Genomic DNA, 26,297 nt, shown 5'->3' on the forward strand with positions numbered 1-26,297 from the left:
ACAGAAAAGGACATTGCAGTGCTGGAGCAGGTCCAAAGAAGGGCAACAAGGCTTAGAGAATTTGCCCTATGAGGAGTGACTGAAGGAAATGGGGTTGTTTAGTCTGGGGAAGAGGAGGCTGAGGGGAGACCTTATTGCTCTCTTAAAGCACCTGAAAGTTTACTGCAGCAAGAGCGGGGTTGGTCTCTTCTCACTAGTGACAGGATGAGGCCTCAAATTGCACCAGGGTAAGTTTAGGTTGGGTATCAAGAAAAACTTCTTTTGACAACCAGAGAGGGTTGTTAAGCACTGGAATAGGCTCCCCAGGGAGGTGGTCGAGTCACCAGCTCTGGATGTGCTTAAAAACCGTTTGGATGCGGTGCTCAGGGACATGATTTGGCAGGGAGTTAGAGTTAGGGTAGTATGGTTAGGTTGTGGTTGGACTTGATCTTTAAGGTGTTTTCCAACCTGAACAATTCTATGATTCTATGATTAAAACAAAACTAACATTTTACTGAAATAGTGCCATCTTTTTAGTAGTTTCTAATTCTTAATGCCTAGCAAAACACTGGAGAATGCGGGCATCGATCCCGCTACCTCTCGCATGCTAAGCGAGCGCTCTACCATTTGAGCTAATTCCCCCCCTTTTCACCATTAAGAGGGATGAGAAAGCTCCCAGCTGCAGATTTTAAAGGGATGTATTTTTCATTTCTCTCTTGCACTTGTCTCTCTTCATAAATGAAAACACACTCAACTTCAATTCTGCAACAAGTTTAAAACCGTGTTTGTAATATTTCATTTTTCATTTCTTATCAGTTCATTTGGAAATAAGATGAAATGAAATAAATGCATTTTCCAGGAGTAAAAAATATTTTTTGAAAGTTTATTACTTGTAATTCCTAGGAGGTATTAGGTTCTGACATTTGATTCTTCCTTTCTCTTCTCCTTGCCATGAGTCAGTCTCTATTTATGTATATATATATTTTTTTTCTAAATATGAAAAATTATTTAAATTTAGTCAAACACATAGTAGCATTTGAGAAATGAAACATGAGCATCAAAAAAAGTAACAGTTTATCTCAGAAAATCCCAGTTCAACACATGAAAACACATTAACTACTACATGTGTAGTTAATGGCCTGTTCTTCCACTACAAGCAAAACAACACTGGAGAATGCGGGCATCGATCCCGCTACCTCTCGCATGCTAAGCGAGCGCTCTACCATTTGAGCTAATTCCCCCCCCATGGCCCTAATTTACCCTCTAATCACAGATTTTAGTAACCACAAAAAGTAACAAAAAGTAAGCCTAACAAGAATAAAAAAAACTTCAGCTTCTCCTCGCATGAAATGTGGAGGGGAAGAGAAGTAAAGAAGATTATATTCCTTAGAAAACTAACTAATGTCTTACTAAACTCGAATTAATCATAGAATCATAGAATAGTTTGAGTTGGAAGATACCTTTAAGATCCTTTAGCTCCAGCTCCCCCTGCTATAGGCAGGGACACCTCCCTCTAGACCAGGTTGCTCAAAGCCCCATCCAGCCTTGCCTTGAACACCTCCAGGGAGGGGACATCCACAGCCTCTCTGGACAACCTGTTCCAGTGTCTCACCACCCTCACAGTAATTAATTTCTTTCTGATATCTAGTCAAAATCTACCCTTTTCCAGTTTAAAAACCATTTCCCCTCATCATGTAACAACAAAGAATACATTCCATATCAATGGCTCAAAATCAAAGTTTGGGTCAGTAGTACTAAAGAGCATATTTATAGAGTAAAACGTGTGAAACAGTTATTATGATGGGAAACTACTGAAAACATCACCACACCCTGCAGGAAGCGTTTACATATGTTCATACTTCCAAGTATAGCAGAACACTAATGAAATATTAATGAGAGACCTACCACTGTGATAACAGTTCTACCCACAGTAACAGCAAAACACACTTATTTTTGCTTCACTCAACAGCAGATGTTCTATTTACTCTGTAAGTTGTCACTTACAGCAAGAGCGGGGTTGGTCTCTTCTCACTGGTGACAGTAGGAGGGGATGTGACACTCAGGGACATGATTTAGAGGAGGGTTGTTAGAGTTAGGGTAGTATGGTTAGGTTGTGGTTGGACTCGATGATCTTTAAAGTCTTTTCCAACCTGAGCAATTCTATGACTCTATATAGGGGTTGTTACAGTTATTGATCACCTGCCGTTGTTTGAGGAAATTTTCTATCATGCTTATTACCGCATCAATTCTTACACCATGTCAGTGAAATTTTTCTTCTCATCTGGATGTGCATGAGTATGTAAATGAAAATATTCTCCAGACAAAAAACAAAACAAAACAACCCACACAAAAACTTCCTAGAGAGCCATTGTAGAAATTAGGCAAACAGGTAGCAACCTTTCAAACTGATGTGATTTACTCTTCTTTGATGAGGGAAGCAATCTCACAGACAATAGAGTGCAATAGAGCAGCTCAAAGTTAATCCAAAACTTGCATTTGCCCTGACAGGCCCTAAGAAGCCCATCTAGAAAGTAGAAGTAAAATCTGGTCATATGAGCTTGTAGTAGTTTACTAAGCATACTGCAAAGGAAGACGACTTAGAATTCCGTGTGCATGATCTATGTAAGCAGATTTTGTATCGTATTTTATCTCTACAGCCTCTCATAGAGTGGCCTGGGCTGGAAGGGACATGAAAGATCACATAGAACCCCATCCAACCTGCCCTTGAGAATCCCTAGGGATGGGGCACTCACAGCTTCTCAGGGCAGCTATGCCAGCAACACCTTGCCACCCTCGAGTAAACAATTTCCTCCTAAACCTACCCTCTTTTCATTTTCTAAATAACTCATCAATAAATTTGATAGTGGGCACACAATACCATTTTAACTAAATCATCAAAATACATACAAAAAGGTAGACGTCTGTGGAATATAAATCAGGATGATTATGACACCAAGAGAACATCATGAGGTTCAACAAATCCAGCAGTTAGGTCTTGCACTTGGGTCACAGCAACCCTATCAGTACACACTGGGAGATGCAAGGAGGAGCATAACTCTGTTGAGAAGGATCTGGGGTTACTGGTGGATGGCAAGCTGGACATGAACCAGCAATGTGCTCTCACAGCTTAGAAAACCAACCATATCACAGACAGTATTCAGAGATGTGTGGCCAGCAGGGCAGAGGAGATGATCCTGCCTCTGTAGATGAGGCCTCACTTGGAGTATGGTATCTATATACGGAGCCCTCAGTACAGGAGAGACATAGAACTGTTGCAGTGCATCCAGAGAAGGGCCACACAAATGATCCAAGGAATGGAATACCTCCCTACGTGGACAGGCTGAGAAAGCTGAGGCTGTTCAGCCTGGAGAAGAGAAGGATCTGGGAAGACTTGAGAGCAGCCTTTCAGTATCTAAAGGAGGGCTATAAGAAGGAAAAGAACAGGCTCTTTAGCAGGGTCTGTTGTGATATGACAAGGGGAAATGGTTTCAAACTAAAGGAGAGGAGGTTTAGATCGGATGTAAGGAAGAAGTTTTCTACAACAGAGGTAGTGGGCGCTGGCGCAAGTTGCCCAGAGAGGTTGTGCATGCCCTGTCCCCAAAGACACTCAAGATTAAACTGGATGGGGCTCTGAGCAACTTGATCTAGCTGTGAGTGTCCTTTTCACTGCAGGGGAGTTGGACTAAATGACCTTTAAGGATCCCTTCTAACTCAAAGGATTCTATAATTCCATGATATAAATGAACACTTTATTTACACAAGCTGTGGTAAGAATAAACATCTTAAATGTTGTATTTATTGTTTACATACAACTTCTTAGAATATTAGCAGAAAAGAGCATAACTTGAAAACCATACAAAAGAAAAACAACATTCAGTAGCTGCTGATAGCATACCTCTAGACTTACAAGTTATCCAGTATTTGCATTGTAAAGAGTTAAAAAAAAAGTAGTTTTAAAAAAATGAAACACCTCATTTCAAGAAAAGCACTAGTGGAGACTTTGCATAAGAAAGTAAATATACTAACAGAAGGGAACAATTAGAGCAGGCACGCTGTGACTCAGCACCAGTATACGTACCCCCACAACAACCACTGCAATGGGGAATTAGCTCAAATGGTAGAGCGCTCGCTTAGCATGCGAGAGGTAGCGGGATCGATGCCCGCATTCTCCAGTGTTTTGAAAATGCCGTTATACGTACCACCATGTAAGATTTTCTTCCACAAGATCTTCAGGTTTGTGAAAGAAAATAATTTAAGGCACTGTTTCATGAGGCAAGCAGAACATGGGAAAACCTCAATTAGTGCAAAAGGCACTTACTTTACTCTGCAAAAAAGCATTTATTTACAGAAGAATTTCATACTTCTCCTGTTCTGTCCACTGAAACCGTTAACACTATTCACATGCTCCCTAAACTGGATTTATTTTAATCCTTATAAAACCACTTTGGAAAAATGCATCTGAACTCTGAAAAGCCCTACAACGTAAAGGTGTATTTAGAAACAACAGCAGTGCCAGCCAGCATGCATTTGTTTTTCATTCTTCAAAGCCCATCAACAGGGATTGATTTCTTTTTTTGTACAGGCAGCAATCACAACTTTAGAGAAAAAAAAAAAGTTAGCATTGTCTTCCGCCAAGAAAAAAATACAATTGTTAACTGAAAAAAACAACATAGAGATGACAACGGAGATAAAAGCAAACAGCAATTGGAGAATGCGGGCATCGATCCCGCTACCTCTCGCATGCTAAGCGAGCGCTCTACCATTTGAGCTAATTCCCCGTGCTGGTGGGGGGGGTCCAGAGTGCTGTCCATCGGGAGCGGGTGCACTCTCACAGATAACATGAGGCATTTCTTCCACATTTAGTGTATCACCTGTTCAGCCCTTCCCTCTTCTTTCCTTTTGCTCAGTATCCATTGCAGTACCTATAATTGCTGGAGAGCACCCTGTACAAGATGGGAATCGCACAGTGATTCTGGGAATTATCGTTAGTCATTCAATCCATGTGTTTTTTTAACTTCCCTTAACACTGCCTAAACGTGAGCACTCACTGCAACACGTACCTTGTACTGTTAGGATCTAGGCTCCATAATGGACAAGAATACACGAATGCAATCTACTCAATTCTACCCTGACCCTTTCTGTTTTCCCCGAGCATTCCTTCTGCATCTCAGAATCACAGAATAGCCAAGGTTAGAAGGGACATCTAGAGATCAAGTCCAGCCCCTGCTAAAGCAGGTTCCCTACAGTAGGTTGCACAGGTGGGCATCCAGATGTGTCTTAAATATCTCCAATCAAGGAGACTCCAATTGTCTATTTCTTTTACAGGTTTTATGTATTTCTGCCAGGCAACCTTAAGACAAAATATCATTTTCGTGCTCTTTTGTGCTTTTTCAAAGTCTTTTTACTGGACATTTTAACATTTAATGCATATTTATGATCTCATTTTCTTTATTTATACGTAGTCTAACATTCTGAAGAATGACATTTTAGCTTTCACAGCACACCTGTACCCCGCTGATCAATCACAAAAATTCTTATCCTATTTTCTTCTTCTAGTCCCTCTTGAATAGAAATTTGTTCTGGAATTTAGAGAAAACCTTTGCAATGGCTTCAATTTCTCTGACACACATTTTAAAATGCTTTAAATTTAATTTGAAAAGATCAGCTGAGCACTAAGAGTCCAGTACATGTTCTGTACTACTTTACCTGAGAAGATTATATCTAACAGAGAGTGACAGCATACATATTACTGAATGCATTAACCAATAAAAGAAATACTGGTCCTATATTGAAAATAATTTTAAAAAAATTTCCCTGCTTTATGAAGCCTTCTATTTAATGGCAGTTAGGCTTAATTTCCTCTGCTGGTACTACAGCAGAGGACTAGGCTGCTCTGGAGCAAGGGAGTTGGAGCTCAACCTTTAGTAAGATTGCAAAGCAGCACAAATATCCCTAAGTTTGCTCTCATCTTTCACACAGTCAGTGTCCAACAGCAGCTACTGTCCGAGTCCAATTTAAACAGAAATACAGCAAAAGATGCTGCTTCCGGTAACACCCTGCCTATAAACATGGCTTCTGTGTTCTCCAATGAGAAAATGGCAGGCTAGACTTCAACTACACCTTACATACTGCAGTTCTGTAATATCACAAAACCATGCCTCTCAGATTCAAACAAAAAGGTTGCCAGTGTTCACAGCTTAATTCTATTTGTCACATTCTCACATGAAAAACACATTTAGCAATTGCCTCACCACACAAAAATGCAACAAGATTTACAGGAAGGATGCAACACACACTGACATTCATGGCTCCTGCTCAGTTTGCTTCCAAATCAGATGCACCTAGAGGGTTTCTCTGACCTCACAGACAGGGACTGCAGACCGCATCGCCTAACACCATAACCTGCTGTTCGATACATCAGTCAGAGAAAAAAAAAAATATTAGGATTGCTGTATCTTGAGCTCCCTCCTGTGGATTTTACAAAGGAATAGAATTATGTACTTCCCAGTATATGAGAATTTCTCTAGATTAATAAAGTAGTTTTAAGCAGAATGATCTCATCCAACCGAATAAAAGAGAAAAAGTCCCAAGGAACTAGATCAGTAAATGATCAGAACAAAGATCAGAGGCTGTAAGATATACAAAACTCGTTGCTGATCAGCATATAGCAGCTAATTACTTAGGTACACATGAGAACGCAAGAATTTATCTTTAGTCAATTTACATGCCACTGAACAGTCTGTTTTAAAATTAAAGCAGATAAACCAGAGCTGTCAGTAGAAAAGATGCATTCACAGACAAAGCTATCCGTACTCAAAACACAGGTGTCTGACACAAAAACATCATAACCAATCTTGAAATAAAAGGCAGTCAGCTTAAGATAGCACTAAACTCAGTGAGTTCTTCAACCCACGTTGTCCCTGGATTCGATCCTTTCACTTCTTGTTCTCAGTGATACACTGAGTGACCTTTGACTGAGTAGCATCAGAAGGGAATGCAAACTACAACTATTCCGTTTTTTCTAATACAGTGTAAGACTGGCATTGTAGCAGGCATTGGAAGCAATCCCAGAAAGACTGAAGCCCACGGCACAGCAGTACCACAGCACAAAGAGCCACAGAAGAGCTTACTCCACCACCACCCCCCTCTCCAGCAGTATGCCCCAACAAAGCTCTGAGGGTTGCATCTCCTCCTTACAGCCCATACCCCAGAATTTGAAACCCAGACTCACACTAACACCACGACCAGACGACCTAACAGCACAGAAAGACCGCAAAAAAACCCCTCCACCTGATCTCCTTCGAAGGCCTCCCAGGCTGACACCAACCACCCCACAGCAACTCCAAGGACTCTCCTCCTCCCACCCTCATGGGGAACAGAGCTCCGCCCAATGCTGGAATCTTCTAGTGGCAGTGCCGGCTCCCTCGTAGGCGTCCCTCCCATGTCCCAATTCCTCTTTTATTAACCCCTCCCCCCCCCCCCTTTTTTTTTTTCCCCCCCTCAGGTGACATGATCAAACAGCTGGGAGGAGAGGTCTGGCACTGCACATACCGTTGGTCTTCTCACTAGGGCAGCAGGTGAATCTTCAAAAGCACAACCTTGCCTGCCAGTGTATTTATATTTAAATAAAGAAAAATACCTTTTCCAGTATATAGATTCACAACTAGGGTCATATCTATGCATTTTCTTAGGTGTGGCATTCAGGCTGGAGGCTGGAAAATGTAATTTAAACAAATGTGCGTTGCTCTGTGTTTAAGGCAGATGCTGTTGTTACCTCACAACCACGTTCCTGGTTGCATGACCCTAAAATACTTGGATTTGTATATTTACCTGTTATTTTCCTTCCCATTTAGCAAATCACTAAATGTATTTCCCAAAACAAAGTGGAGGAAAAAAATTGGAATTTTTCAAAATTTTCCTCAAGCAAAGGCAGAGATGGTTTTCTCAAAAGCTAATGACTTTCTGTAGTCAGGAGTGCGCCTATTGCTAAATATTGTTAATAAAATAACAGATACTTCAACACTTCTCAAATGAAGAAAAGGTTCTGAAGAAACTTTAATGTTCTTAGACCTTACCATTGATAATAGCATTTAAACAAGATTAGTGGCAGGCTTTGAGCTGTTTAGCAGTCAATTAAGATTATTGCAGTGTTTGAATTGATAGTAACCATCTCTAAACAACTTTCTATGAACAAAGATTTATCTTTTCAAAAGATAAAGATAAAAGCTTTGTTTTTCTCCTTTACCAAAGAATAGCACTACCCAGCCAGGAAGTAACTCAGGAATGCCTGGTCTAAATATGCTCTTTGTCATCACTGCTAAAAATGACTGACCTCTATTTACCCTGGAATAGTTACTGTTGATTAGCTACCTCATTCTAAATTCCTGCATATGATCAAATAAGCAGATACTCCTAGGCCCAGATCCTCCAGGCTGAATTTGCATAAACAAGTTCACATAAAAAACACATGCCTCACTTCCAAACTCCAAACTGTGATTTGATATCACAGTTGCAGCTACCAGTGAAAAGCTTTCCCAGGAGAAAAATACAGATGTATTGTGTAGCTTTCCTCTTAACTATCCAAATGCTCCGCTTCTTTCACTGCAGTCTGATTTGACCATTTTGTGCAGCCAGTAATGCCTTCTAAGACCCTGCTCAAGCTTTGTGTTCACAGTAGTTGATTAATTATTTTAATTAACTTTCAGAAGGAAAGAGGACTTTTTGAGATACAGAAAGCTGTTATGTTTCCCCCCTAGCATTCTGAGTGCAGAAAATGTGGAGAATCTTCTGTGCATGTTGTAGCAGCTGCCATAGAATAATTCATTATTTATAAGACAAAGCTCTCTCTTCTCTTCAGAAGTGCATCCCTTTCATGCTGGTTTTAATCCTAAAGCATTCTACAAACTTTCAAAGAATGACACACAAGCATTCACTCCCCAAAGCCTATATTTAACTCTGGATGGACTAATACAGCTTATATTTACAAACAGCTATAAATTCTCAACAGCCTTATTTCTGATTCCTGCTCTCACTTGCACTGCTCATGATATTGGAGGCTGACAACTTAATACATCTTTACTAAATATCATTATTCTTAGTTTCTTGTAGTTGGCACAACTAGGAAATCCATTGGAAATCAACATTACAGCTTTTCAAGCACCAAGTTAGTACTGCTGTACTGCTTAAAGAGAGTAGGTTCAATTATTCCTGCTTTGTGTTGCCACTTGTCAAAAAATCCAGCTCCAGAAACAGCTAAGTGCATATGTATGGTAGCTCCAAGCCATCCATCATGTAAGAGCAATTACATAAACCAGCCCTTTCAGCATCAGCAGCAGCCAGTAGGACAACATGAAAACCAGCTAGGCCAGATAGAAACCAGCCAGGTGGCAATCTGACTTCCATTCACACTCTGATTGCATTTTCCCTTAGCCTTACTCACCCTAGACGGGTGAGTAACACCTTCTGTTCTGTTGTCATATTCTTATGGAGTGAGAAACATGTCTTAACTTTTCAAAAAGTCATTGCCCACTGTAATGCTAACACGGCACAAGAGCAATCTTCTTACCTCTGCAAGTGGAACAGTGTAAGTTCAAGCAACAGGATATCACCTTGTGGTGATTATGTGTTAAGATGTACGTGCAACAGTACATAGGGCAAGTGTGCAAATGTACACTACCATGCCAAATAAGGGAATGTTTATGAATTTTTCTCACCCTCCAGAGAAATGTAGTCTCAATTCTATTGTCGAGTGCACCATTTTATGCTATTGCAAAAAATAAGGAGGTATATAGTAATAAGGTGCTTTTGGAACAGTAATGAATAGTAAATGAGAATTATTAGGAGTTCAGTTTCATTTGACCGTGTCACTGCAGAGATGCCAGACCTTCCAAAAGGATTCTGGAGGAGGGGAAAGGAAGGTGTCGAGAGTGGGGCAAAACCAGATTTTTTCTCTCTGTTGAAAATATGGATTTATTTGTAAACTGTGGCAGCCTGTTAGCAAAAGGAAGAGCTCTGGGAATATGCAAACACCATCCTTCAGTCTGCTCTCTTATTTTTCCTTACTTTGTGAGTTAAAAATGAATAGTACATATAAACCATAAGTATAAAAATGTTTCCATCAGGCATATAGTATTTATCACTCATTAAACATTTTCTGGACCAGGCTTTTCATGTGTATGCCTTGAAAACTGGAAAGACCTTGGGCTTCCTTGTTGAATTTGGAACATTTTTTCAATAAAGTTTTTGTTGTTGTTTTTTAATAATGCATTTGATTCCTTTTACATAGGTTGCTCTTTTGGAGACCATCGTATGTGAAAACAGCTGAATAACAAGGACTTGTGTTACGAAAGAGATGAATTATTCTGGCAGTATACATGCTGAATGACGTATCACGATTCCAGCTGCATGTTGCAGTTGGTTGTTCGTAAATAGAAGGAATGACTCAGCAAGAAACAATGAATTTATAATTAAAAGTGGTTGTATTGCAGTTATCAGTAATTCTACAGTATGTAAGTCTAGTTCAGAACTTTTTTTTTAAGTGGGGAATTAGCTCAAATGGTAGAGCGCTCGCTTAGCATGCGAGAGGTAGCGGGATCGATGCCCGCATTCTCCAGTGTTTGTTTTCACTGTTTATTCATTGTGAAATAAAAAGCAGTGAAAATGCTTCCTATTTGTGCCATTATACAAGAAAGAATAAATGTGAAAAACTTGGGTGAACTGCAAACTGTTCATATGTTGCTTTCAGTATTTTGTTTTTTGCTTTTCATAATGGCGTGGCTTTCTTTTGTACATGAGGGGAAATACAATCCTTACATGAAATAACAAAACACTGACATTTTAATACAGTGGTAATCAACATGAACACATTACAGAGAAAAATAAATTAGGGATTTTTAATGTACCTTGATAACTTTGGTTCATGATTTTATTATGTATTTGATGACTGAATTAATTATTAAATTTATTTTTTATATTACAGCTTACTGTATGAAACAAAGTTGGTATTTGTGCTGTGAGGAATACTTTTTTGTTGTTGTTGTGTAAGCTATTCATTAGAAAGAATGAGCTACAGTCTTCCATATGTTGTTTCTCTTAGCAAGATTATGTTCTTTCCTTTTGAAGTTTCACATCTGTGCAATATCATGGAAATTTTCTCTGTAAAACTATGCTGCACATCTTATGTCATTTTGAGATATTTTTAATTCTGATGTGATTTTCTGACTCGCTGATTCAGCTATTTCACTGCTTGTATTCCAAGCGTGAGGCAGCATAAGGAACCAGAGCAAAACTTTCCTGTAAATAGAGACAATTTGTGCAATTGGAATCTTGGGAGTATGCATACTGAAATGAATGAAAATAAGGAAACAAACTTATGAATTGGGTTTCAATTTAAGGAAGGGTATGATACTGTGCTGCATGGATGTTCAGGAGACAAGAGAAGAAAGAACTTAACCTCTCAATGGATGGAATAGAAACAGAATTTTCTTATTTGTGTTATATTCTCTACGTAGTGGAGCGAAAAGATGCATTGTAACTTTAAAGCTGCTAGATCATTGTAGTTCAAATGAGGTTCACTGGAGAGAAAAGAGTTATGATCTTCAGGAGTCCATTCTGAGCTCAGGTAATGATTTACATGTACATTTGCTTGGAATAGGATTCTGTAGTAGTTTTCTGTATGATTATTATTGCTTCTGAGTTTGCTGTGTTCCCATGATTGTATAATACCTGATGCTTCCTCTGCCTTTAAAGAGGATGAATAATGTTGCTCTTCTCAACTAATCAGACACAACTTGTGCTACAATGAAATGAGAAAATTCAGTGAGGCAGGTGCAGTCCTGTAGTCACTTGTAGAATGGTGGTATCTACCTGTAAATTCTTCAGACTAATTACTGCTCATTATATTTATGTACAGCTCCCTATAATGGAGCTTTGCTGTCTGTTAGAGCTTGTAAAAGCACTGCAATATGACTATAAGTAACAGCTTTTTCTTAGCCCATGTGGTGTTTTATGTCTTTACTTTTTAGATACATTGTCTTTTGAAGAGCAGGCTGGATAGAGAAGGTTAAGGGTCCTAGCTCCCCAAAGCACTACTCATGGCAGTATTTGCACTTTCTGCAATCAGTAGTTTTATTTATATATTCTGTGTAAACAAATAAGGGAATTGAGCTGTGTTTGATTCGTGTTTTTATTGCCATTCATACAGATTTATGTCCTCTATAATATGTCACTTAACGTTACACAAGTTAATCATTCATTCAGTTAAAAATGTTTGTGGTAGAACTTGCTCTAAGACACAGTTATCGTATGTCTGTACTTGCTGCAGACTGAGAAAAGGGGAAATATTATTCTTTATTTGTCTTCTCACCAGACCTTGTTCCAAATATTACTTAAACAGTCACCCCTGGGGATGGGATGGAGTCTGGAGGACCATTACTCTGGCAATTCTGGAGACTATTTTTAGAGCAAGAGAGCTGACTGTAGAAGCTGCGTGCAAAAATATACATGGTATAAATAAGTTTATTTCACAACATGATTGTAGTACAATTAATTTTCTCAGTTGAGCACGCAGGTCTACGTTTTCTTATAAGATATGTTATGTGGTGTTTGACTATGAAGTTTATAAAAGGCTTTTGTTCTAATAGTTACTATTAGCCATGAATCACGTTCTAAGCATAGAATCAGAATCGTTTGAGTTGGAAGGGACCCTTAAAGTCCATCTACTACAACTCCCCTGCAATGAACAGAGATATCTGCAGGTAGATCAGGTTGCTAAGTTTAGTTCAATCTGATCTTGAATGTCTCCAAGAATGCGGCATCCATCCTGCATGAGTTGAAGTTGTATTTCAAAGAGGAGCTCTTTTTTTGAGGATAAGTGACTTCATTACTATCTGTAAATGCTTGATAGCTTGGAAAAAAAAGGAACTTCCTACACATTTGAATTTGTTCAGCTTCTAGTTATCAGGCTTTTTTTTTTTTTTTTTTAATTTAATGCTGCAAAAATAAAATAATACATTTTATCCCAATAAACTTAGGTCAACATTCAAAGAGTAAAATAGGACAGCTGTTAGAGTCACTCAGCATAAGGGTGCATTTCTCTGCTGGCAAACTTATGCCATTTCTTCCTCCTGCAACCTGTTTTTTCTTTATTTCCTGCGGTTGCAATTAGCACTGAAATAATTTGTTGCCAGTAACCATGTGTCCTACATCAAGTCAGCAGATGTAGTTGGACAGTGGAGTCCTGTGTGTGCTTCCAGAGTTATGGGGAGTAAGTTGCTTTGGGTTGGTAGGCTTGTTGCCCTATTGGCATCATGTCTGAGAAGATACACAGGTGTATTACTGACTGTTAGCATAGGGTCACCTGAAAAAGTAAATCCTTCAGAAAAACAAATGGGCTGAGTCTTGATCAGAAAAATAAGGACAGTTCACGCTGTATTTTCTTCCATTCCAGGCCATGGTATTTTCTAGTGATGTTACAATAAAGAAGTAAAATCTTCAAGTACTGTGACTTTGTGTGTGTGTGTTCAGACTGCTTGCTGTCCTTGGAAAGCTCACTTCTAATTCTGTCACCATAAGCACTGAAAGCGCTGCTTATCCCTATTAGAGAAATCTGGTTAGAATTAGCAGCTTTGTAAAAAGAAGTAGAAATCAACGGAAGAACTGACAGCTTGAGCAGATGCAACGTTTTGTATATGCACAGACAGCAGCCTCAGTGTTTCTTCTTTGCTCCCCGTATACCCGCCAGAACCAGCTACCGCTGCAGCCTCTCTCATTCTCTGGGACCTCCTCCCCGCATCGCCACACCTCTCACCCCGCCCCCTATATTTGCCGCTCTCCCGCCCGCCCCTCGGAGCGGTGCAGGAAGTGACGTAGTGTGTCTGGCGGAAGTGACGCGCGTGGCGTGCAGGCCCGGCCCGGCGCGGGGGGGTTTGGACAAGATGGCTGGCTCCACAGGTCTGTGAGGGGACTCTGCGGGCCTGGGACTGCTGCGGGGAGTTGGGTGTTGTGCCTGGGGGTGGGGACTCCCCGTGAGGGCCGGACAGATCTCCTTTTTCGGGGACGGGGCGAACTGTCAGTGGCGGGAGCGAGTGGAGGTCTCTTCCGATGGGGAGAAAGGGAAACGGCAGCACCGCCGGGCTGGGCTCGGCCCCGGGGACGGTCCCTCCTGTCTGTAGGGCTGCGACGCCGCCGTAAGAGCCTGACCTGGGGCGTCAGTGGGGAGAGAAAGTACCCCGATTCTGGGAATCGGAGTGGTGGGGTGGAGAAGACTGTGCTAAGAGGCAGGAAGGGGTGGATGTGTGTACGTGTAGAGAATGGAGGGGCTGTTACCAGCCCTGTTTAAAAAAAAAAAATGCTGCAGGATAAGGGCTTGTAGCAGGATTTGTACTGCTGCACCAATTTGTTGTGTACAGTAGTTGTGGTATAGCATCTTTCCAAAGTGAAGGTGGTGTCTTTTTGCTCTTTCTGCAAGGGGACATAGGTCTGGCCTGTGCTGTGCATTGGAGGAAAAGTACTGCAGTTGATTGGTGACTGCAGTGTGCTGGGGATAAGGAGTGAAGCATCTCATTCTCTTCCAGTGGGCAGCCAGTTTATCATGTGGGCAAATGGAAAGGCAAAGAGCTGCGAGGTGTAACTTGGGAGCATAAGAGAATGAATCATGTATCAGTAATCAGTATAGAATCTGTTGAGTGGAATGTCATGGTAGCAGGTAATAAATTAGTACATAAGAACATTTCTTCAAGTCATGAATGGAAAAATTTAAGAAGCATAAATATACCATCTCAGTTTTGTTTCATGAAGGACTTGAAAAATAAGGCCTTTTTCTACTGTAAAAAGCTGAGAGTTACAGGGTGTCTTTCACTCTTTTCTCACTCCTGAGAGCTTATAAGACGTAAATGGGGTTGACAGAGCTCAGGACAAAGGAATAAATTGACCTCAGTGCTCACTCTAGGGTGCACATTGGCCAGGTCGATTCATTTCTGTTCCCAATCCACTGGCTCGTCAAGGGATTGAGACTAACAATGCAGGGGAAAAAAAAAAAAAAGAAAAAGAAAAAGAAATGTCTTATTTTAGTACCATACTGTTGATTCTGCAGGGAGAGTGTTTTTTATGGTAGGAGAACATTCTCTCTACTTGTTAATGTGACTTTGGAGATGTGGGATGCACAGAGTCCAATTTGGAAAGATTACAGCAAATTGGACACATAGCAGCTCTTGCAAGTCCGAAGAGCAGTCCAAAAAAGAAATATTATTATTGCCTATGTTAGACTGAGCTGGAATAGATATACTAGAGATCAGTATTTAGTCAGCTATGGATTACTGCATTTTATTTTTTTAAACTGAATTAGCATAATACCTGATGTCAACGTTTTAAAAAATTTATTAATCATTTTACTATGAAATAATTTCCAAAGACTTCTACTTGTGTCTGGGCTCTGACATGGAATTTCCTGGTATGTACAGGAAATAAAGTTTTAGGACATGTGCTTTGAGCATTGGCATTTTGCATATCGGCACATTCAGTCTGGCTATTGTAGAGTATCTGTTACTAAAAATTTGTATATAGAAAAAAGCTGTTTTCTTCCTACAGTGTATTTGACTACATAAAAAGCAATAATTTTTGAACAAAATTTCCATGGTTTTACTGTTATAAATGTCCTTTATAGTCTTACATGTGATATCTTAGAAACTCCTATATACTTTGCGTAGTGCAACTAAGTGGTGCAGTAGTTTTTGTCTCAGAAATACAGCCACACATAAAGTTCCCAAAAAGTGGAAAATGTTACGGAATTATACATGCATCTGTCCCAAACAGCAAAGTCATTTTAGCAAAACAAAGCAAACCCTCTTTTGCAGAACTGCTAGGAATATTTAGTCATAGCTTCTGGAGGAAAATGCTTATTGCAGTGGGGAAAATGCTGTTGGCTTTTTATTTACATATGCACAGATTGGAGATAGGATTTTTTTGTTGTCGTTGTGCTTTCCCTATATTAGGTAGAAATTTTAAGATTTCACCCAGGCCAACTTTTAGCATGAAGCCATGTTAAGCTCATTTATGGAAGAAAAGAGGGAGTGATTTATTATATACCTATGTGAATTTCATCTGCTCTTGCTGTAATATTCAGCTTCATCCTTATTTATTTCAGAAAAATGAATGTTTTGGTTGCGTGAAATCCAATAATGAAATTGTAACACCAAGGAAAGCCAACAAAACTTACCAAGGTCAACTGTCTCAGTTTTATTCCAGAAATTCCTTTAATGAGATCGCTCATTCTTTGAACAATCATTTAAAAAATAATAATAAAAATGCCTTTTAAGAACAAATAATCTAATTTGAAAATAGCTTTTCGTTAGTGTGTGAAGAAAATGTGTATGTTAGACATTTCACAGCTACACAGTGCTTGCTTTTAGAAATCATCATCTATACTAACTAACTTTACATGTAAATATTTAATGTCTTAATGACTGACATTCCTAAGATAATTTTGATTAATCCTGCAATATGACAGCTGCTGCTTGTAGCTGGACCTGAGTTGTTTGTGTGGTTACTGCTGGGGAAATGGGGAAGAACAAATCAATTTTTTTTTCAAAAAGAAGAACAACTGTTGTTGACATGATGTACCAATTCCAAGTGGTTTAGCTGGAGATTCATTTTGTGATGTTTTGAAAACGTAGAGCACAAGATGTGACTGAACATAGCTTCAGGTTAAAAAAAAAAAATTAGCAAAGCATGCCATTTAAAATCTCATATGTAACTATAGAAGAAGAAACTGATCAGCGACATAATTTGAAGAAGTTAATTCAGGAGTTAATTTTTGCACTTCGAGACAAGATCAAGACTGCAGTGTCTAAAACTGGATTGCTGAAGTCTTCCATCTCCTTGCTCTTCCACTGAGGATATGAAGTAGCTTGGATTAGAATAGGACTAAGTCAGTGAAAACTGCCTATGGTTTCCTGAAATCTGTCTTAGGTCAAAAATATACATATATATAGAGTCAGCTGATCTACGGTCAGAAATTATAGGTGAGATTCACAATTTTTTTCTTATATGTAAGCACAAACAACCTCTTTGCAAAGTGTGCTTAATGGCTTCAGAGAAGCACAGCTAGATCCTGAAGAAATGTTGTTTCTATAAAATCCACACTTCTTACTTCTACTCACTTAATAGTCTAATCTTTAAAGATGAATTGACTACTTTGTGTGACTGGTGTTACCTGTGTGAGGATAATTTTTCTTTCTAAATTTATATATAATTGATTCTGATTAGAAATGACACTGCTCAATGTCAGTGCCTGCCTTGTTTCTTAAGTTTGGTGTTTACTTCTATGTAAACCTTTGGATCTGGTTAAAGCAAGGCTAAGCGTATGTGAATACAGCTATAAGGATGCTGATGCTGAAAATGAAGGGCTGGAAATGGTCTGACTCCCCAGGCTGTGAAGCAAGGACTGGCAATAGCTTTCTTGGTGATGGGGGGGGTTTGTGTGTGGTTTTTTTTTGTTCTGTTTGTAAAGCTATTTTCCCTAAAAATCTTCCACTGAAGATGATTCCATAATGTGGGGTAATTTCTCAGCACTTTCCTTTGTATTTTTTACAGTTCTTCTCTGATCAAGATCAAGTTGATGTCTGCCTGTTCTGTGCTTAGGAGGATAGACATTAGTGACCTATCATACCTTGTTTGGAGGCTGCTAGATATTATGAGCCCTTTAAAGGAATAATAAATTAATTTATTCATTAGTGGGATGTTGAAGTAATGTTTTGAGGACTTCTTTTTTTTCATATGAGAAATGCTACAATTTAAGCTTTGCATCTAGAAAACTTGCGTATTAAACTTGACCTGGCTGGGTTTCTACTTTCCTTTGAACTATTTGGGTATTCATTTCCTTCCTCTTCCTTATGGGAGAAATAGTTCTCCTATTATGTTTTACCTTCAAGGCTTTATTACTCCTCCTTCCTTTCTGTATTATACCTCTGTGACATTATTAATCACTTACCCTGGATTTATTCAAGAAGCCAGTTAACAGCAGTTCAGAATTTTACAGTCCTCATAAATGTTTGTTCTTGCATTTATAATGTAGCTCTGTAAAGCAGAGAACTCCTGAAGCTGTAAGTAATCAGAGAAAACAAAAGGAATAGAATGCTGTATTCTGTGTGGCAGCGCTCTGTGTGTGGGGTGTTTTTCCATCCTGTCCTATGCACAAGGAAACTGGAATTGTTCTGCCTGCTTTAAAGTGTCGTGGCAAGCCGCAAATTAATTCGCATGTGCTTCAGCTGGATTGAAAAGTATCTTGCTTACAAACAGCTTCTGAACTATATATAGACCATCAGTACTTTCTGACTGTGACATGCATAGGCAGGACGTTTGGTATCTTCTCAGAACTTTGCCCTTACCATATTCCTCTCTGTTGCTGGTATTTCATAGTTTGGTCTTTAAATGTAAGCTCCAACATACATCCACAGTGGCTATGTAAGAGTATGCTCAGAGGCTAAGCACCTTCCTTAAAGCAGGCCACTTATTTAAGAATTTGTTTGAAATTCAAGGGTATTATCAAGTTTAGTATGGAAGCCCATTACTTAAATTGTTGCATACAATCCTAGATAATACTAGCCTGGATGAAGAGGCAAGGGACACCATTTCAGGAATAGCTGTCTTTCAGTATTTGGAGACAGATTGGCTATATTACAAATTTAAGGTTTCTCACATGAGAAGGCTTCTAATGTGTGGGAACAGAATTGCCAAACCTCATGAGTAATCAGTGGAGTTGAGGTACATATACACATTCATTACTTTCTGTGTTTTGCCTTTCTGAAGATTTTTCCTAAAGCAACATAAGTACGTGCTGTGAAACTGTTCAACTGTTGACAGACTCTTCCTCCTTTCCCTCCATCTACTCTTGCGTGCGTTTTCCTAGACAATAGCTTGTGCTTCATCCTGACCAAAACTTGATCTCAAGTAGCAAATCAGCTTCAGCTCTCATGTCGCATAGGTTTTGTTGCCTTGCTGTCTCAGCTAGCTAGTGGGAACCTCAGCATGGGTTGTGTAAAGATAAGATGCTGCTAGAGAAGGTATTCATAGCTGTTTTAAGCTGTACTCAAAAGGGTTTTGCTATATACTCCTTTGCCCAAAAGAATGTTTTTCTTTGTTTGACATTTGGAAGGCACTAATGAGATGTAATACAAACAATATTTTGAATAAAATCAGTACATCGCTACAAAAGCTTGTCAAGCTGTCAGGCTGGTTCTGAATTAGATGAGCTTTCACTTTACAACCTTGTCAAGTAGGTCTGGTGCCTCGAGTACGTGACTGAAGATCACTTGTCGTTAGCATTTGGAAACAAATGGAACCTTCAGTGGAAACCTAAAACCTCAGAGCTCTACATTAATCCTTTATTTCAGAAGAAATCAGTAGCTTCAACTGTATCAGGGGAGAAAAAAGTCAGGAAAATAGCTTCTAACACTTTGGCTCAGTAACTGCTTAAAAAAAAATCACCTTCTTTCATTGCATCTGTGGCTGTTCGTAACTGGGTAGCTAAGTGAATTTGAAATGTACTTGAGTAAATAATAAGCATTTTTTGCAGTTCTTATAAAAACACTGTGCTTTATTGAGGCTATCAGTATAGTCTTAGTGAAGTATCCAGTATTACTCATCTTAGAACTTTTTTCAAGGTAAAAAGTGTATGCATTTTCTCCCTGAAATGGAACATACTGTCATGAAAATGTAAAGGAATTTGAACCTTTGAAACCTGGTGTGTAGAAAATGGCAGACTGAAACACGATTATCACAAAGTTAAAATAGGAAAAGAATTTGGTGACAGTTCTCACTACTAAATATGTGGTGAATGGAACGTTTCCTGATTCTGTCCTTAGGTGTACAACTGACAAAATAATCTCCAATCAGACTGTTTTCCATAGATAAAAGATCTTTATTTTTGTGCTCTGAGTGCTGAGTCATGTTGCAAAGGACCTTTATGCAGGTCTTAGAAAAAGTGTTTGCTAATCAATGACTGATAACCCGTTTTAGACAGCTTTACAGCTTTGCTAAACTAAATCCTTGCTGCTGCTCTTGTTATCTGGGTCACACATTGTATTCCTACTATTAAAGCAGACCCTGTGAAAGTCATTTCATGGTAAGAGATTTTGGCTTCTGTTTGGTTCCTCTAGTCTGCAACGATTTTTATGCCATCTTTCCTTGAAAAAATAGCTGTAAAAGTATGTATTCAAAATCCTTTTTCCTCTCTGCCGATGTAAGCTCAGCTTTAAGATGAAAGCTTGAAAAATAGAGCCTATTTGCTGTAGTAACTCTCATTTAGTCTTTTGTACCCTTGTATAGCTTAACGTTTTGAATAGTGAGCTTACTTGTACTAAGCAGGGGTGTTTTTTAATTAATTAATTTATTTTTTGAACTTCTGAAAAGAGAAATGGGAAACATTTCTTTGATAAAATCTTCATCCCACAGACTAAATAGGAATTAATATTGCTGGTGGGTTTTAAAGTGATAGGTATTGTTTTGAACACTCTTTTCTAACCTCCTGTCATAGGTTGTTTGGTACAAAATTGGAATAGCAATAAAATCCTTAATTTGATAAACATCACAGTGTCTCATGTTTTTTAATAATCTTACCACCTGTGGGACCCTGCACATAGCAGGGGGGTTGAAACTAGATGATCATTATGGTCCTTTTCAACTCAGGCCATTCTATGATTCTATGATAACCGAATCGTTGCATTTCATTCAGTAGTTACCTCTCCAGAGTTAATTTTTAAATTCTGAGTGACCTATGGTTTCCACCTTTGTCCAAAACACACCTGACTATGGCAATAGGTGAGCTGCTGTAGTGACATAACTGTTTCATTCTGGTGTGGTTTTTCAGTTAGGCACGAGTGGACACGCAGTGTTGGATGCAACAAAGCTCTGAGTTCACGGTGGCGTTTCTTAGCACAGAAAGTTGTATTTAGATATCTTCCAAATTGATACATTTATACCACTGATGCTGATTCAAATTCGTAAAATAGATGAGTGTTAAGCAGTTTACATCAGTTTCTACGTAGAACTGCAATCTAGTCAAGTGTATTCTAATTTTCTATTGTTGTAGTAACTTTTTTTTTTTTGAGGTATTTTAATCACCTAAAGCCCTGTGGTGTGAGAGCTTCTCAATGTTTGGGGTTGTTTATTTATGCACCAAAGAGCTTGTTTGTGCCCAGTTTTGTAGTCTGAAAGCAAATGTATCTGAAGTGGAGCAATCCTCTTCATCAGTGCATTTGCGTGGACAGTATTAGCAATTGCATGCCAGCAACTGCATTCATGGTGATCATAGCTGTGTAAAAATGCGAAGATAGGCTGAAGCAAACTCTTAACTGTTGCTAGAGCCTTGCTAACAAAGTTGAGTTGTGTTAGAGTTTCTCTCAGGTCTGGACTATATTGTGTGAGCGTATCTAGCCTTACCTATCCGAGTGTTCCTGCTTGCTGATGTACGTGTGATGGCTCTTAGCCTTGCACAACTTTAAGAAATTCAGAGTATGACTGCTATGTAAAAAGATCAGAACACACAGTTCATTCTATAGTTAGACCCCAAGGAAATGGAGAATAGAGGTTTCATTGAGGAGTGAACCCTGGGAAAGTGAAATGGTGCAGAATGGGAAAACTTACTGGGATTACTGAGAAATGACTTCTCACCAGATGCTGGTCAGAGGTGAAGCTGCTGTGATGAATCAGGCAGCTAATGGCTGCCTTGCCTCTCTCTTGCCTGCAGCTCTTCTGAGAAATGTGAGTAAGGAGGAGGGGGTGGCTGGGAGGAGTAGAGAACTGGAGAAGTCAATAAAAACTAAACAGGTAATATTTTCCTGGTGGATGCTGACTATCACAGTAAGAGTCCTCACCTTGAACTGCTTTGAGTAAGTTATCAGGTGAATTATTGAACAAAATTGGTAGAACTCGAAATTATCAGGAGTAGGTAGCTCACTTACTTCTGGTTACCTAAGAGGCAAGCTAAGAGAGAAGGAGAGGGCACCTGAGGTGAAGATGCTTTGGCAATGGAGATGTGTGTTCTGCTAGTGACTTCTCACACTTCAAACCATAATTCAATAAAACCGAAAGTTGTACGGACATTTTGTTATATATTTACACATTTGTAATGCTCACTATACCAGAGGAGTCAGGTCCAAGGCCTCATCATTCTTGCTGTGAAACCTGTAGCAACTGAAACATACTGAATAAATGGATGCTGTTTCTGTAGTTCTGAGGTTAATCAGATATGTTTATGAAATCCCAAATACTAAGGTAAAACTTATTTCCTTCCCTCCCAACTCCCATGTTAAATAAATTTCATTATTGTTCATATATTGAAAGCTTTGTTACGATTTTTCTGATATCTAAATTTACTTCCTGCTGCTTTTTTAATGGAATGTAAACTGGATCCTGGTAAAGTGAACTGATGTTACCACCTCTCTTTTCTTGTGAGGCTGTCCATCACTATTCTTGGTGTATACTATATTTTGGATTTTTCAAGTGCAACTGGGAAAATGCATGTAAAAGGTAAATAAGAGGTTGGATTCTGACAGATGTGAGGTGGGCTCAGCCTTGGAAGTGGGAGCGAATGGCTGTACTTCTGACTGTACTTCTGTTTGCAGCCTTCTCTCTCTCAGTAGTCTGCCTGCCCCATAACAAGCAGTTTAACCAAGTTCTGTTTTACTTTGAAGACCTGTTTTGCTGCATGTTGCAACTGACTCCAAAGCATGAGTTGGAGTTCAATGGTGTTCAATGCCAATTTTAACACAGTCCAACTAGAATCACTACCAAAACAAAAAAAAACCACAAGTAGGTGAACATACCTACTTGGTTCTGTTTAGAATTTATCATTTTTTTTATCATTACTGTTAGCAGATAACTAATGATCTTAATGTTATGAAACCGAAGGGGGAAAAATCTGCTTTTATACATCTATCATCAGTGAAATGACTCTTTATTTCTAAACACCTGGTGGGTCTGTGCATCACATGAAAGATATTAATACCCCTGTGCCCTTTTAGACCCTTTTGCCTGCGGCCCAGATATGAGTGCTTTGTTGCAATAAATGGCTGAGGCTTCTGTTGTATGAACATGATTTCTCATTACTTGCCTTCTTACTGTTAACTTCCCAGAGAATGACTATAGCTAGGTTAAAATGTAGAAGAAATTCCAGTGCGACTTTAGTTCTGTGTCTATTAAGACACCAAGAATGTAAAATTTCATAGAATAGAATCATAGGATTCTTAGAGTTGGAAGGGACCTTTGAAGGCCATCTAGTCCAACTCCCCTGCAGTGAAGAGAGATATCCGCAGCTACCTCAGGTTGCCCAGGGCCTGATTCAGCCTTGCTTTGAAAGCCTCCAGGGTGGCATCCCTGTGGCATCCACCACAACTGTGGGCAACCTGTGCTGGTGCCTCACCACCCTCGCTGTAAAAGGCTTTTCCTTGTATCTAAACCAAATCTTCCCTCTTTAAGCTTTGAAACCATTTCCCCATGTTCTGCCACCACAGATCCTGCTTAAAGAGTTTGTCCCCTTCTTTCCTGTAGTGCCTCTTTAGGTACTGAAAGGCTGCTCTCAGGTCACCTCAGAGCCTTCTCTTCTCCATTGAACTAAATAAATAAAAAACACTACCAATGTAATTCTGAAGGTAAATATTGCTTTAGATATCTTTATCCAAAGCATAGGTTTTGAGATGAAGGTTTATGGCTTTCACTCTGCTTTGTTTATGGGCTCCTTCTGGGAAGTGTTGTTTGCTAAGTGAAGTGTTTTCATAGAAGGAAAAACAAAGCAAAACAATTGATGAAATGCGTACTGGAGCTTACTTTTCAAAAACTGAGCAATTTCAGTGTAGTTCCTTTTGTACCTCCTCCTTGAAATTTCCTAGCCTAAATGTTTTCAAGTTTTTACAGATTTTAATTATTATAAAAGGCAAAAGAAGTTAACCAGCTACAGAGTTCCTATGGAGTGAAATGCATCATTGTATTTTTGTATATCTTTAATTCGTCCTGTAAAGAAAATGAATTGTTCGTGCGTCGGTTGTGCTGGGTACGGACAATTTCTGTAGCCGATGCTTGTAAGATGGCCCTTTTCTATTGTTTAACATTGTAACATGACTGGCTCTAACTTGGGAAAAGCATTCACTACATCAAAGAGATGGCCATTTGCTCTGTGCATGTCAGTATACATCTTTGTAGAGAGTAGTACTTGAGCAGTACAGATTTACCTGCTGCATTTCTCTTCATATTAATTTCTAAAGTCAATCTTTCTTGTTTGTTTCTTTAAGTCTGCGTGTTTCTAAATGCTTTCCACAGGTAACCTTAGCTGTGTTAATCTTGATGAGTTGGCAGATCTGAGTGCCTGTCATTTATAGCTTAACCCCTTGCAGACAGTGGTGATGAGATGCTGATAAATTGGTCTGTTACAGTGCATCCTTGAGACTTCAGCAAGGTGGAGAAGAAGCACTCAGGATTGCTGCTGTTTTGAGGGGTTGCCCGTGACTCATTTTGGAAGCACGGAGTGCTTAATAGCTCTCTGTTTTCTGTTGATTTTTGTTGTTGCTGTTGTTTATACTGTGTGACTTCAATAATTCCTTTTGTCATGTCATTGTTATTGAGAGGAAGGCAGCTGTTTGCTTTTATATGATAAAATCAGTGATGGCTGGATCCTCATTGTGGAAAATATACTTGCATTGTATGCATGTTTCATCCATACGTGCTAGAATGATTTAGTAGCTTATTCACCATCCTGATCAGTCTGTATCGTCCATGCTGTTGCTGAATGCTTTCATTTCACCATTTAAACTCAGAACTGTTAATGCAGAATGTTCTGTTGCATTAATTTTGTTGGAGACATACGAGTTAAAGGAAAATAGAGAAAAATAGCATATGGTAAATGCCTCTTTATGTTGATATATGGGATTTTGAGTTGGTTGTGTTGGTTCCCAGACAGAGTTCCAGAGCAGCAACTGGAGGTTTTCATAGCTACTGGAAAGCAAAACACAGCCTTTCATCAAGGTTGGATGTTTGCTTTGTGTAATAATCATGTTTGTTACCTGGCTGTTGGAATCAGAGCTTCTGTTATGTGTGTAGTTATATTCCTAATTGAAAAAAAAAAACCCTAAAATTTCACTATGGAGTTGCTGTGTTCCACTGAGAGTGGTAGCAATGCCTACCTTAATTAATATGCATCTTATACTTTTGGGTTTTGGAGCCAGATTACTGTGATTGACTTCTGATGATAATTACAATGTGATTAACTTACGCTTGGAAATACTTCTTAATATTAGATTCCTAGTAGCAAGTCAGCCATTTTTTTCCTGTGTATTCACTGAATATTTATCTTAGCACAAAAGTGTGATGTGATAACAGGCAAACAAAAATATAGATCATATTGGGTTTTTTTAATGCGTTGTTTTTTTTTTTCCAGAGAAGAGTATGTCCTACAAAATTTATTTGCACAAGGCTGTGTTTTCCAGCCAGAGTAGAAGGTTAGCACTTCACATACACACAGGCTTCTTTTCCCTCTTTTCTTATTCGTACATCGCCCATTTCAGGGCCTACCTAAGCATTTGGTTGTTGCAATTCTTTTTAACTTAATTTTTTTGTCAGTATGACAATTTCAGCTTTCATGTGTGTTCTCTTCTGAGTAAGACTTCTTATGAATCACTCAGGTTGAAAGGTAATGAAAGGTACCTGTTGTTTTCTCTGTGTTTCTCTTCGTAGTTATTTATTTTTTCTCTGTGCCTCAGGAGAAATTATAATACAGGTTAAGACTTGCAAAGCTGACATCTATCCCCTCTCCTGGGATGCCAAATAGCTATTTTTTTGCTGGCCCGAAGCTGTTAAATGGAATTTGAGTGTTTTTTTTATTTTTTTATTACTGAGTTCTACACGTTCTGTAGTTTTTGTTAGCTGGAAGTCAGTGGGCTGAAGATAACCCATACATTCAAAATTGTTTTTGCTGCAGTTTTCCTGATGTGGCTGCATCTGTCGAAAAGAATAACATCCCAAACAGTGTCCTGGCTAATGTATAATTACTGATTTTCAGTACAATAGACAATCTCACACATAAGGCTCTGTGTCAGTCTATGAAAAATTAAGCTCATAGTTCCACTCTGTAGGGGCCAAGGAGAAGAGGGGAGTGCACATCATCACCCTCCTGTCGGTTGCATGGCTGGTCAGAAGAGATGTGCAGGGAGTTTGGGCTCCCAGGTGCAATTGCATATTCTGGGTTTTATTTTTCAGTTTCATGCATTCTGTTTTGTTAAGTTAGTTCCTTAATCTAGAGTGTGTTGTCTTCAGTTTTTAAGATCACTTCTCTT

The 26,297-nt window shown here is 39.1% G+C and overlaps 1 protein-coding gene and 5 non-coding genes across 6 annotated transcripts in view; 3 read left to right on the forward strand and 3 right to left on the reverse strand.

Moving 5' to 3' along the window:
* Window positions 1-548: 548 nt before the first annotated feature.
* TRNAA-AGC (transfer RNA alanine (anticodon AGC)) lies at window positions 549-621 on the reverse strand. Its single transcript has one exon. It is a non-coding gene; the product is annotated as a tRNA-Ala (tRNA).
* Window positions 622-1,147: 526 nt separating this feature from the next.
* Window positions 1,148-1,220, reverse strand: TRNAA-AGC (transfer RNA alanine (anticodon AGC)). Its single transcript has one exon. It is a non-coding gene; the product is annotated as a tRNA-Ala (tRNA).
* A 2,858-nt stretch (window positions 1,221-4,078) lies between these two features.
* On the forward strand, window positions 4,079-4,151 carry TRNAA-AGC (transfer RNA alanine (anticodon AGC)). Its single transcript has one exon. It is a non-coding gene; the product is annotated as a tRNA-Ala (tRNA).
* Window positions 4,152-4,684: 533 nt separating this feature from the next.
* Window positions 4,685-4,757, reverse strand: TRNAA-AGC (transfer RNA alanine (anticodon AGC)). The gene has a single exon. It is a non-coding gene; the product is annotated as a tRNA-Ala (tRNA).
* Window positions 4,758-10,518: 5,761 nt separating this feature from the next.
* Window positions 10,519-10,591, forward strand: TRNAA-AGC (transfer RNA alanine (anticodon AGC)). Its single transcript has one exon. It is a non-coding gene; the product is annotated as a tRNA-Ala (tRNA).
* A 3,220-nt stretch (window positions 10,592-13,811) lies between these two features.
* Window positions 13,812-26,297, forward strand: part of UBE2V2 (ubiquitin conjugating enzyme E2 V2) — a 29,408-nt gene continuing 16,922 nt past the window's right edge. Inside the window, exon 1 of the mRNA XM_085221063.1 lies at window positions 13,812-13,929. Coding sequence (XP_085077189.1) covers window positions 13,914-13,929 — 16 coding nt within the window. The 5' untranslated portion in view covers window positions 13,812-13,913. The remainder of the gene's footprint in view (window positions 13,930-26,297) is intronic.

Source organism: Meleagris gallopavo, chromosome 3 (assembly GCF_905368555.1).
Source record: "Meleagris gallopavo chromosome 3, MGAL_WU_HG_1.1, whole genome shotgun sequence".
NCBI lineage: Eukaryota > Metazoa > Chordata > Aves > Galliformes > Phasianidae > Meleagris > Meleagris gallopavo.